Below are 13,993 nucleotides of genomic sequence, written 5' to 3' on the forward strand. Positions count from 1 at the left end.
GCCTTTCACGCCCCCCCCCCTGCCTTTCACGCCCCCCCCCCCTGCCTTTCACGCCCCCCCCCTGCCTTTCACGCCCCCCCCCGCCTTTCACGCCCCCCCCCCGCCTTTCACGCCCCCCCTGCCTTTCACGCCCCCCCCCCTGCCTTTCACGCCCCCCCCCTGCCTTTCACGCCCCCCCCTGCCTTTCACGCCCCCCCCCCTGCCTTTCACGCCCCCCCCCCTGCCTTTCACGCCCCCCCCCTGCCTTTCACGCCCCCCCGCCTTTCACGCCCCCCCCCCTGCCTTTCACGCCCCCCCCCTGCCTTTCACGCCCCCCCCTGCCTTTCACGCCCCCCCCTGCCTTTCACGCCCCCCCCTGCCTTTCACGCCCCCCCCTGCCTTTCACGCCCCCCCCCCTGCCTTTCACACACCCCCTCACGGCCTCCGGGCAACGCCGGGTATATCAGCTAGTATATAATAAACACACAGATACCCAACAAGCTCTGAGAAACACCACACACACACACCACACACACACACACCACACACACACACAATAAATAGATGATACCGTTCTGTGGCTAACGAAAGGCTTTTATTTATTTTTCATTATTGAAGCTCGGCTAACACGGTACTGATATATACATAGATATATATATATATATATATATATCTATGCATATATGTACTGTATATGTATATAAGTGTCCAAAGGAGTGCAAGTGGGCATGGCTTAAATGTATACAACAGAAAACAAAGATGCCCAAAGCTACATCCAAAGTGACAAAAAAATATACACAGTGCAATACCTATATATTCTCTTGAAAAAAATTAATTTAGTTCAACTCTTTGGCCAAAGTGTCTTAAGCCTGCTGCCAGTTTCAAGGCATGACCGTAGCAGGTCCTAACACTCCCTGAGTTGAAATTCTTATTTACCTGCATAATTACAGGACGAATGATCAGCACTGGATCTGTCATAACCTGGCAAAATGATACAGACCTGCCAACTTGGAAAGTGGGGAGGGGCGAGCTTAAACCTTGGGGGGGGGGGCAACTAACCTCCCAAAAACAGCTGCACACAGTTTATAAACACACAGACTCCCAACAAGCTCTGAGAAACCCCAAACATTACCACATTTTCTATGTGTGTGTGTGTGTGTGTGTGTGTGTGTGTGTGTGTGTGTGTGTGTGTGTGTGTGTGTGTGTGTGTGTGTGTGATGTGTGTGTGTGTGTGATGTGTGTGTGTGATGTGTGTGTGTGTGTGATGTGTGTGTGTGTGTGATGTGTGTGTGTGTGTGATGTGTGTGTGTGTGTGATGTGTGTGTGTGTGTGATGTGTGTGTGTGTGATGTGTGTGTGTGTGATGTGTGTGTGGGATGTGTGTGTGGGATGTGTGTGTGGGATGTGTGTGTGGGATGTGTGTGTGGGATGTGTGTGTGGGATGTGTGTGTAAAAAGAAAAGGAAAAATTAAGTAGCGTCACTTGTGAACCAGTGAGATATATATATATATATATATATATAAATATATCAATCAATAAAATTATACGTTATAATACATATGAATAGTGTAAGAAAAATATTAATCTAAAGAAATTTGTGCCTTCAACAGTGATATTACACGTGAAACAATAATAATAATAAATATAGAATAAAACAAAACATATGCAAAAAGTCCAACCCTTAGTTGAGTCCTGAATAGTTCAAAATAGGAACAAATAGAAAGTCCAGGGATCCAAGGCTGCTCTCAGATGGAAAAACCAGTTCCAGCAGAAATCTATAGAAACAAAAAAACAGAGAGCGCACGTCCCATAGCGTAAAAAAGTACATTTAATATAAAAATAAATAAATAAATAAATAAACAGAAAGGGATTAAGAACACTCACAAAATTAATCGTTTTTCAAGCGATTTGTGATATAATCACCACCAGCACGGTAACACCGTCCTGGGTCACACCAACAGATCGATAATCCTATCCAGTTCACCGGTAGGAACTCATCTTCTGATGGACAGTTATCCGTGTCTCGGCTTGTAATGCGACCAACGAGCAATGCAGCCTCAATCCAGCTCCATGCACGCTCCGGCCGTAAAGCGTGCACTTGCGTGATGACGTAACGTCGCAATTACGTACCCAGACGCGTGTTGTCACATTGCGGTGACTTTTTTCCCCAAAAAAAGTCACCGCAGTGTGACGAAACGCGTCAGTGTCAGCTGGATTGAGGCTGCATTGAGGCATATATATATATATATATATATATATATATATATATATATATATATTACAGTGGTTGACAAATCACCAAAAAATCTACTCGCCACACAAAAAAAATATACTCGCCACCTAGTACCAAACGTGTGCTGCTTGGGCCAATATTTACTCGCCCAGGGGTTAAATCCACTCGCCCGGGGCGAGCAAATGTATAGGTTTGTCGAACACTGTGTGTATATATATATATATATATATATATATATATATATATATATATATATATATATATATATATATATATATATATATATATATATATATATATATATATATATATATATATCACAGTGTATTTTTGTCACATTGGAAGTAGCTCTGGGCATCTTTGTTTGTTTGTTGTTGTACTGTATATAAGGCATCAGTGCAGGAAGAGTCTAAGCATGAACCACCTTTGTTTCCATAGTCCAAGAGCTTGCATGGCATTGCTACCAAGGAGGAGGAGCAGTTTAGTGGCGAAGTCTCTAGCTCTGCAGTAGATGAAACAGATCTCAACTCCCAGTGTCTGCTCAGAAGCAAGCACGAACATTTAGACTGCAAGCTCTTAAGGGTGGGGGATCCGAGCCTGTAAAATTCTGCACACAGCACTGGGTCCAAGGTCAATACTATATTCAAAATGGTGGCTGTCTGGCTGACCTGTTCTAAAGAGCGGGGAAACTTTCAGGCGAGGAGACTTCAGCTTGTGCAGCCAACACAACATAGTCAAACAAATTCCTCAGCTCTCCTCTAGGACAGAGATACAAAGCAAAGCTTTACTCACACGCTCATAATGCAATTCTCCATTTAATGTGACAGCCAAGAACAGTGTAAACACAACGTTTCAGGTCCCACATGGACCTAGCATCACCTGATCCACCTGATGAGAGATCCATGTGGGATGAGATCAGATGCATTGTAAGGAACAACAACCCTCTCTAATAGCACCTCTGGGATCAGATGCATTGTAAGGAACCCCAACCCTCCCTAATAGCGCGTCTGAGCTCAGATGCATTGTAAGGAACCCCAACCCTCCCTAATAGCGCGTCTGAGATCAGATGCATTGTAAATTCTACTGTATTTGCTACAATTTTAAAGTGACCTGAAAATTACAGGGAACGCTTTCGGGATGCCCGAGGAAACCAACGGTTCCTAGGAACCCAGGTTGAAAAACACTGGCCTAACCTTTATACAATTAGCCTCATCAGGGAGCCAGTTATCCTTTTTTGAAAAAGGATTGAAACAGCCTAGGATCTTCTAGCTTCCGCTCGGCATGGAATTTCAGACGGCTTCCATTCATTCTGCCAGTGTTTGGGTGAAGCCAGATAGACATTCCCTAAGGTTGTAGCTAATGGCTATGGCACAATGAATGATCAGCGAACGAAGCATTGTAACCCATTTAAACATGATGTCTTCTTTGCCCAATGATTTTCTAATTATGCTCTCCGCCAGGGGAGCAGAGGAGGCTGAGAGAAGTGCTTGGCTTCAGCAGCATCGGCACAGGATGTTAATACTGCACATTTACACAGTGCCTAGAAGGCATGGAGATTTAAAAATATCAGTCACGCCCCGAAAACTACTTGTATTCACTCGAAAATCAGAGAAGTGGCGACAGCGGTGATAATGAAAAGTTTAATAATAGTGCGTTCATGCCGGCTTCACATAATTACACGTGCCAGTGTGACACGACCTGCAGCTACATTCAACACTTCTGCACCCGCAATTGGGGAAGGAGCGATGGAAGTGGCTTATGAGATTTTGTATTCGTGGTATGGTAAAAAAAAAAATTTAAAAAATAAATAAATAAAACTGGAGCAGAACAGATGTTAAAAGCATCCCTGTAATTCAGAAAAGCTTTGTCACGAGACACACGTGTGTATCTTACTTCTTTAGTTACAAATTAATAGTATTTCTCACTTTATGCCCCACACCTCTGGAATGCCCTTCCCCTCAGTACCCGACTAGCCCCCTCTCTATCCACCTTCAAGATCCACCTTAAGACACACTTGCTTAAAGAAGCATACGAGTAACACTGTGGCTAATACAATACACGATACATAAAGCTTGGCCCCCTGCAGACGCACTTACCTGAACGCCCTCCTACTGTGTCTGTATGTTCTCCCCACCAATTAGATTGTAAGCTCCCCGGAGCAGAGACTCCTCTTCCGAAATGTTACATTTATGTCTGAAGCACTTATTCCCATGATCTGTTATTTGTTATTTATATGATTGTCACGTGTATTACTAATGTGAAGCGCTATGTACATTAATGGCGCTAAATAAATAAAGACATACATACATACATACATACATACATACATACATACATACATACATACATACATACATACAGTATAGACATTTGCCAAACACAAACCGAGGCAGATCGCGAAGATTTGGCCAACGTAGCCTGCCCATTTTCCCAAGTTGCTATAATAACCTTCACAGTCAAATTGAAAGGTTTCTAGGAGATGCCCCATCTCCTTGTCACTCACAGGAAATGTTGGGTCATTTATTTCATGATACTCTCTCTTTATGATGCCAGCCACAAAACATTTTAACATCTCTTCTTTGCACCACCGGTGTTTTGTTTGTTTTTCTGCAAACGTGTCGTTCCCCCCCATGTAATATTGTATAAAGCAGGGGTGGCCAACTCCAGTCCTCGTGCCACCAACAGGTCTGGTTTTTAGGATATCCCTGCTTCAGCATAGGTGGTGCAGCCAAAAAAACTGAGCCACTAGCAGTCCAAGCTGCCTGTTTATTTTTTTATTTTTCCCTTCAATATGTGCATCAATAAAACCCGCACAATAAGTAATTAGCCAAATTGCCGATCAATTCATTCTCCTGTGATCGATAAGCAAAGATTTGGCTCAGGGTGGGGTGCTGTCCATGCAGTAGAAGAGGACCAAAGATGCAAAGTTCTGTGGGGAAGATCATGTGACCAGGTAGTCACTAGATACAATTGATGCACTGCTAGAGAGGGCAGGGCTCAAAATGGGGTGTGCCAGAGCCAGCTTCAGAAGAGGAATGGGGTGTGACTAAATGGTTGCTATAGAAACAAAAATGCTTGTTACATTGTAATAAATTAAATGTAATTCAGATTTTTTTTTTTTAAATGCTACAAGTATTTTTTCATAGTACAGAACTGATTTATACATATAAAAAAAACACGTGTAGGATATTGCTTGGGTCTGCAGCTCTAACATCTGACCTTTTGGTGGCCCTTGTGGAGTGTGCCACTCCTGGTCTATAGGTATGTGCTCTGCGTTGATCCTAAAAACAGCCCCACTATTTTGCTGTAGTACTGCTATAGTTCAGTATTTACAGCCAATCACAAAGAAGTCTCTGGCAGCCCCAGGGGTGAAGTCACAGTAATCTATAGAGTGGTTCTCAAGATCTGCGCCACTAGTCACCTCGAAGGTTTCAGCGGTGGTCCCCAAAGCGCCTCAAAGCCAACATCAGGCAGCTCTCTCCTTTAGTGTGAGCATATACCAAGTGTATTATTTTTACATTAGTGGTGTTCCAGTTATGTTGCATTCGCCCACATACAAAAAATGAAGAGCCAGTCTGGTGGTCCTCCAAAACCGTTATTAACTCTGAAGTGGTCCGTGGTAGAATGGAGTTTGAGAATTTCCTGATTTATGGCGTGCTGCTTTAAAACAAACCTTATAAAACAGGAATCCACATGAAAAGTGAAGGTTTCAGGGGCTCTCACTGGCATAAAATGTGGCGTTGGCACCAGTGTGGCGTTGGCACGCGGGTTTCCCTTCACGCCATGCTGCTCTTCATCGTACACGACGCACGGTGATCCCATTTACTACAGTAATCTGCACCGAGTGACACCACAATATCAACAAGCCACCCTTAATCTGTCCGCGTGATTTAACAGTTTTGCCGGATGCCAAGACGGCCTGCTGCTGCTGCAGGTTTCTCGGCCAGCATCGCGCTGTGGTATGAGCACGAGATGCTTAGGGGACGTTTGCAGACAGAGATGTAATCCTGCCAACAGCAGAGATAGAGAGCGCTGTTAGTGGTGATAAAAGTCACTTTGTCAAAATCATAGCGTTATGATACCTGCTCTATAAACGTCATGTTCTTTATCTCGGAGGGTGAGCCGGCATACCGGTTATTGGGTGGTGGGGGGGGGGAGGGGTTGTACACCTGGTTTGCTGAACATGGAATGTCTTCTTCATGTTGTAGTTCAGAGCGGATATTCAACATGTATTTCAAGGTCACCTGATTGATGCAGAATAGCAAAAGCTACACATTAACCGACACAGCCATTCATTTGGATCTGCAAATCGCCACCTTCAAGACAATTCTGAAAACCCACCTCTTAAATGAAGCATCCTAATAGCCTGGACTCGTGGCTACTGCTCCAGTTATTCCTGCCAAGCACTGCCATCTACTTACTCCCTCACCTGTAAGTCTCCCAACATACCACTTAGATTATAAGCTCTCCAGGGCAGGGATTTCCTTTCCTATTGTCTGACTTTGCTGCGCTTATTGTATTATATTTCCCTGTACAGTATGCTCTTTGTAATGTACAGAGTACACTGTGGGTGCTATATATAAATAAAGATATACATCAGCAGGTATCCCTAATTACTTTGGCCCATCTGTGTCTACAGTGGAATTATATTCCAAATACTCAGCGACTATCTACTGAACACATTTCTAAAACCTACAGTGCCTCCTTTATATCACTGCGGTGCCTGGTGTTCATTCCTGATCATTTCTATACATAAGCAACAGGAATAAAAAAGGGGTTCATCCAAGAAGCGAATTAAAAAAGCCTGCCCTCGAATAAGCACATAACCGAAAGTTGGATAACCGAGACTCAACTGTACCTCTGACCGGCTTGGTGGGGCACAGGATTTCCCCGAGCTGGGAGAGAGCAGGGCTGTTGCCAGCAGGCTGGGCAGCTTCCTCCAACCTGATGGGCGGCTGCTGGGTAATGCATCAAAATCAGGAGGAGGTGTCTGGATCCTGCGAGTGGGGCCAAGGAGAGGAGGAAACAGCAGAGAACGAGGTGCGTGTGTCTCGAGCGTGTCGCACCTGTCACCATTAAGTCCAGTATTTTTGGAGAAGCCACCCGGCAGCCCTAGGTGTAACACAGTGGTAATGCCGCTGCCTTTGAAGTAGGAGGACATGGTTCACATCCCTGTGCCAGCTCTCCTGGAGACTGAGGGCAAGTCGCCACTCCTTACAGTCAGCTGAACGACTTCAATCTGTTAGTAGAAAAATCTCTGTTTCAAAGTGCTTACAATGCCGTGTCTTCGCATGGGACGCAAAGTGAAATAAAGGGACTTGCCGAAGTTAGAAAACCCGGCGTACGAGTCTCCGAGGCCTTAGTCAGTATCAGTGGTTTTCCAACAAAGGGTCCTATAAAGAAATTATTCTAACAGAAACCTCCCTAGCCTATAAACCTAATGTTGTTGCATACAAACACAATTTTTTTTCATTATTATTTTTTTTTTTTAATTTCATTTATTTATTTTGTTTAATTCATGTTGTGGCGATATTACTTTTCAAACAGACAACAGGACTTCGGAACCCAGGACAGAAACGGCTTAAATGGCGGTCCTACGCATTGCTGGGCAATAGCAACGTCTGCACAATATGGATACTTGTTGTCCGCGGACTCCCCACAAAAGGCAGCACTTTGGGCGTGGAGGGGGGGGGAAGCTTTGCTGGCCAATCTCACTTTGCCGTTTCATTATCCAAAACAAGCCACAGTTAACCCGACAGTAGGAGACCTGGCAGGTAAAGGGTGTGCACACGCAGGGGAATATTTCTTCTGCAATCTGTGCGCGATTGATGTATTTATGCCACAAGGACAGGAAAACAAATCATACCGCAAGCAATAAAGAAGGGAGAACATGACAGGGTAGAAGGCATTATTACAACAGAACCAACACAGATCAATAGCGCATCAAACATGGAGCTCGTCCTGCACAGCTCCAAGGAGCTGCCTCGGCAAACCGTTATATTTTACCAAGACACAAGAGTGGTGTGAACGCAATTTGCTTTCACTTGCAAGAAGAAATCTTTTTTTTTTAAATGAGAAAATACCAGGCAAGAATCGCTGGCTTTTTCAAGGCCTATTGCACCGACACGTGGGAGAAAATGGAGTGGGTCAGGTTCTTAGTAACAAGCACATCACCAAATACCAGGTACAATGCTGGGCATGGCTGTTGGATAACACTGTTAAGTTATTCTCCATAGCAGTGGCATGGGTCATTAGGCTGCGGCCCCGCTGCCTGCGCTGCACGTGCGCCTGCGAGGCTGGCGGCACGTGCAGCCGAATTCCCCGGTCTGCAGTGAGCTGCAGGGGGTGGTGCGTGACGGGGGAGTGACAGGGGCGTGGCCATGACATCATCCGGCAGGTTCGCCCTAATTGGCTGAACCGTGGGGGGGCGTGGCCTTGCGCTCCGTCGCCCGTGTCCATCTCAATTTTCGGGTCTAGTAGAAAAACGCACCGCGGCGGCCCCGCCTCCATTGAGAGGCAGCTCTCGTCCCCGCAGTAGCCAGTGGGGACCAAGCTTTACAAGCATGTTTAAGTTGTAGACTTTATGTCCTCCACAGCAGTGGATAGATCGAAGTAGGATGCTGTGGATAAGAGTCACACATAACCATACATACCATATCTATATACCGTCTACGAGTTATTTAGTTAGGTCAATCATTACGTAGCACATCTTTAATAGAGACGCCAATGAATAGGTCACGGGCAAACGAGCAGACACTTGTTGCATTACTGACAGCTACGGGCCGTCTATTATGCATTGTCTTGTGTTGTGTTGATAACATTGCAGTGTGAGAACAATGCACTATATTAGTGGGGTGGGAAAGACAATGGGAGTCTTGTAACTGTAGGTCAGGATGAAGAATTATTTTGAAGAAAATTCCAGTTTTGAGACCGTGCGCCAGGAATGAAGTTCAATGAACCCACAGGAAAAAGTTGCTATAGATCAGGGGAGTTTAAGCACACATCGCCACTTGATTTATTATAGCCAATAGGCAAGCATTCATCTCCAGCAGATACAACTTGAATCATATGAATACGGACAGTTACGCCAGGGGTGCTCAATGCCAGTCTGCAAGCCCCCCTCCCCCGCCACCCCCCCCCCCCCCCGCAACAGGTCAGGTTTTCAGGATATGCCAGCTTCAGCACAGGTGGCTCAATCAGAGTCTCAGTCAAAGACCGAGCCACCTGTGCTGAAGCTAGGACCAATTGAGCCACCTGTGCTGAAGCGAGGACCAATTGAGACACCTGTGCTGAAGCTGGGATATCCTGAAAGCCTGACCTGTTAGGGGAGGGGGCCTTGAGGACTGGAGTTGAGCACGCTCGAGCTACGCCCCCCCAAAAGGCCAAAGATTTAAAGTTTTCTTTTGCTGCCACTTTAAAAGGCTCTCGTGGGTTTACCGTAGCTCAGAGAATACCGGATGAGCTGCTTGATAATGAAACTTATTGGACACAGATCTCCTTCTTATTAGCACAATCACAGCCTTGTACAAACACCTCGCTCCGTGCCCTCCAAATGCAAACAGTGTTTTAATTTTTAATTAGTCTGCTCTCTGTGCTCCTATTCATGAGAGGAGCAGGGACGTGGATGTGAGGATTACCCCTTCATTACAGCTGATCGCAGAGCTATTCCAGGAATATTGCTAGTTAATACTTTGCAATAAGAGAAGCAGGTTGGTGGCAAACTCTCTAGGCTCTTTGTAGTTCAATAAAGAATTCACCAGTGGTTTTATACAGCTGAATATTCAATATATGTGGGTTACTTACTGTGGTTAAGGGTACATTTGTATCCACACCATAACAGATATGCTACTGGTGTTCGGGTGGGATTGCAGGAGGCATGGGAGCCAACAATCGCAAAGTGATGTCCTATGTTACTCTGGAGTACAAGATACACTCCAGTAGAGAACAAACAAAAAAGAGCAAAGGAGCTCAGCAAAAAAGAGATGAGAACCGGAGGCAGGATAAAGGACAAAAAAACAAACAAAAAAAACAACGTTTAAGGCAGCACGATGCCAACCGAAGGACAAACCCCGACGCGTTTCCAGCCGTAGCTGGCGCCTTATCAAAGAGTACTTTCAACAGGTTAAAGGCAACCTTCTATAGGGACACCTCCGGCGGAAGAGCTGCAATCAGCGTCCTTACCTGGTAAATGAACCGCCGGTAAGGAAACAAAACAAGGATGAGACCACAATAAAGATGGCTGCTCTGCGGTCAGAGGATCCCAAAACATATACAAAAATTATACATCTATTTCTAATAAACATATACAGCTCAACCCCGCTATAACGCGATCCGCTACAACACGAATCCGCTTATAGCGTGATGCAAGCGTGGCTCCCAATTTATCGTATTTATGAATACTTTACAACACGATTATTGGTGTCTTAAATACTTTGTTGCACAATGCATACAATGGTACATTATTTCTAACGCGATCCGCTTATAGCGCGATGTGATTCTTTGGACCCCAAGCACAGCGTTATAAGGGGGTTGAGCTGTACCATAGATAAAACATTAACCCAATTACCATTCAAATGAAAAAGTAGAGCGGGCGTGGCCAACTCGAGTCCTCAAGGGCCACCAACAGGTCAGATAATCGGGACATCCCTGCTTCAGCACAGGTGGCTCAATCAGTGGATCGGTCATTTTTGACTGAGCCACCTGTGCTGAGGCAGGGATATGCTTAATATCTGGCCTGTTGGTGGCCCTTGAGGACTGGGGTTGGCCACTCCTGCAGCTGATTGTGTAAGCACATGTGAATTAAATAGATTTCAAATAGACAAAGCAATATTCTAGTAGCTGCGCCGGTCCTGGAGATGTGTATACTTATTTTAGGTTGTGTTACCGTATAATGGAGCACTATAAAGGGCACATAACACCGTGTCCCCCGTACACACGACAGAGAACTGCAAGACTTCCTCTTTATACAATCTAGACATTAATCGTGTGCATTAATGACACCGCTATCTGCAGTCTAGTAACACAAATGATCTTTGGTATTACCTACGCCAAAAATCACACCATCATAATCTGTATCCTACTCCCCAAGTCTAGCACTTTCAGCTCTGTTTCTCTAGCATTTCTTTAGCAGGCCAGTCAAACCAAGCTAAATGGGATGAGCTTCAACAGCCTTTCATGCTGGATGACAAACGATAAGAGCAAAGTGATCCTTTGTGCGCACACTATAGATTTCAGGAACTTCAAGCAGAGGTGTTAACATGGCAAATCTATCACACTGCACAGAGGAAACAGGCTCTTAACATCCATTAAACAAGACATTACTTACTGGGGTGGAAGGACCAGGGTTGTAGGCTGGGCTTTGGGCCTCCGTTTAGCCGACACTCCCATCTGGTTAGCGGAGCGTTTTAAAGACTGTTGATTCAAGAGACCAGATGCAAGGCCGGCGTGGTACTGCAGCTGGGTGAGAGGGGGGGGGCAAACAAAAATAACATTACATTGATATTTAGCTTCGTACTCGTCCAGCATCAGAGACAAACGCTGCAAATCAATACGCCGCACGGAGGCATTGGGGGGGGTCTTGAGAAGTCCAAGGTTTGGTAGTGAAAACACAGGCGGGACGTCTCCTTCATTCACGGCACGTCTGGCGCGCTCGGCATTAATCGTTTCAGAAAAAGTTAAAAACAAAACTTAAAAATGTATCTGAATAAATTGCAGAAACCCCTGAATATCAATCATCTGCGTTTTTAAAGGAGCTATGCAATAAGGCACCTATGAATCTCCATAATAAAGTGACCCCAGAACATATATTAAAGAGGCAGTCCAGGCAACTTAAAAAATATATACTTTTTTTTGTTTTTTGTTTTTAGATATGTAGCCTTTCATTAGCTTAATTGAAGACTAATTACCTAAGCTGAAGAACAATTGGTTCTCCCGTGATCGATCAGCAAAATCCTGTTTCTCGGGGTTCACTAAATGGCTGCCTTTCAGTTTCATATCAACCCTTCAGTCAGTGTAGCTCAGCAGCTACACTGTATTCGTAGATTACTAAAGTAAAATGATCTATTGTTACAGTTTGCCGCTCAAACTGCTGGGATTATTGGCAACCAAAAACACATGATGGTGTTACAAAGACCTTGTACTGCTCGGGAGGTGGGGTAAAGCCTTGCTATACAAATCAAGGGATTATCAGTATATTAAAACTCATTAAAAATTGCATTAAGAACTGCATTTAAAAAAAAGTAAAAAATATCTAATACTGCAGAACGGATTTAAAACACAAACATTGGCTATTGATTCTGTTATGTTTTATATTAAACCGAAATATACGTGCACTCACAAATTAAAGTTGCAAGAGCTGAAACTCGATGGAGAAATACCATACAAATTAAATGAATATAGCAGCGCTCCAAAATAGTCGGCAAGTGGTTAGTATTTACTCATCCAACATTTCGCTCCAAACACCGCAGACCTTTCTCCAGGTCGAACCTTGAAAAGTCTGCTGTGCTGGACCAAAATGTTGGATGAATAAATATTATAAACCACTTGACCCAGGAGTGGCCAACTCCAGTCCTCAAGGGCCACACACAGGTCAGGTTTAAAGGATATCTCCTGCTTCAGCACAGGTGGCTCAGTCAATGACAAAGCAGTGATATCCTGAAATCCTGATTGGTTGGTGGCCTTTGAGGACTGGAGTTGGCTGCGCCTGATCCCTATTTTGGAGTGCTACTCTTTTCGAATGCATTTTATACCCACCCGTCCCTTCCATAGCATCACAGTGCAGGGTAAGCAAAATAACATTGATGAACATGAACAGGATGAGGGGTCCCATCCCAAAGAAGCCGTCTCCTTTGTTCCTTAAATATTTAATGGACCATTCACGGGCTAATTAAGGGTGCCCTGGCACAGCGGAGCATCAACAGCACAGAGCACAACGTGAATAACTCGTTTGAAAAAGAATAGCACCTGAATGATGCCATCAACAAGGAGAAAAATATTAGTATTAAGCATTTCTTTTCCCTGTGGCTTCCAACATCTGATAAACAACCTACATGACCTTGGAAGCTCATTTACGATAACGTGTACAAAGAGAGACGGAGCGAAAGCGAGATATAAATATATTTCGGCATCCAAGCAAGTTTGCTGGTTAACCTTTCAGGCTACACAAGACGAACAGAGAAGTTGTTTGGTGTCAAACTTCTCCAGGGTGCCAAGGAAGGAGACCGCAGCCTAAAGACAGATCTCCAAGGAGACTGAAGAAGATCAAACCTTCGGAGGTCTGCATTAGCAGTGGCCTCGCACCACATCCACTGTTCATTAACGGAAGGCAACAGATCCTGATTAGGAGAAGAATGTTTTAATGAAGGAACGCTGCACATGCAAGTTCACGCGGAAAGTAAGTAACTGACATTGGTGACAGGTGAAACATTTTCAGAACGCATGCAGAACCTGTACCAATTAATAACATGCTGTAATCAGTAGATGGGAGACTCATTTTGTGCTACAGGGAAATACGTGTCAGACGATTTCTATGGCTAGCAGTCCAGGCCGCTGCATTCGGCGTGGTCATCAAGTATTTCAGAGGTTCCTTTAGGCCTGGGGTTTTGTATTTTTTTTTTTTTAGACGCTTCCAATTTTTTTTATACTCAAGTAGAGATGAGAAAGGGGGAGGGCACTGAATGTCGAGAAGGGGAGAGGGAGCGAATGTCGAGAAGGGGAGAGGGACCGAATGTCGAGAAGGGGAGGGGGACCGAATGTCGAGAAGGGGAGGGGGACAGAATGTCGA

At 44.7% G+C, this 13,993-nt stretch overlaps 1 protein-coding gene across 5 annotated transcripts in view; it reads right to left on the minus strand.

Moving 5' to 3' along the window:
* MED27 (mediator complex subunit 27) overlaps positions 1-13,993 on the minus strand; it is a 145,296-nt gene that overhangs the window by 68,931 nt on the left and 62,372 nt on the right. For all 5 annotated transcript variants that reach the window (XM_075578727.1, XM_075578726.1, XM_075578724.1 and 2 more), the window contains exon 3: positions 11,537-11,667. In XM_075578727.1, coding sequence (XP_075434842.1) covers positions 11,537-11,667 — 131 coding nt within the window. The remainder of the gene's footprint in view (positions 1-11,536; positions 11,668-13,993) is intronic.

The sequence above is a fragment of the Ascaphus truei genome, chromosome 21 (genome assembly GCF_040206685.1).
Source record: "Ascaphus truei isolate aAscTru1 chromosome 21, aAscTru1.hap1, whole genome shotgun sequence".
NCBI lineage: Eukaryota > Metazoa > Chordata > Amphibia > Anura > Ascaphidae > Ascaphus > Ascaphus truei.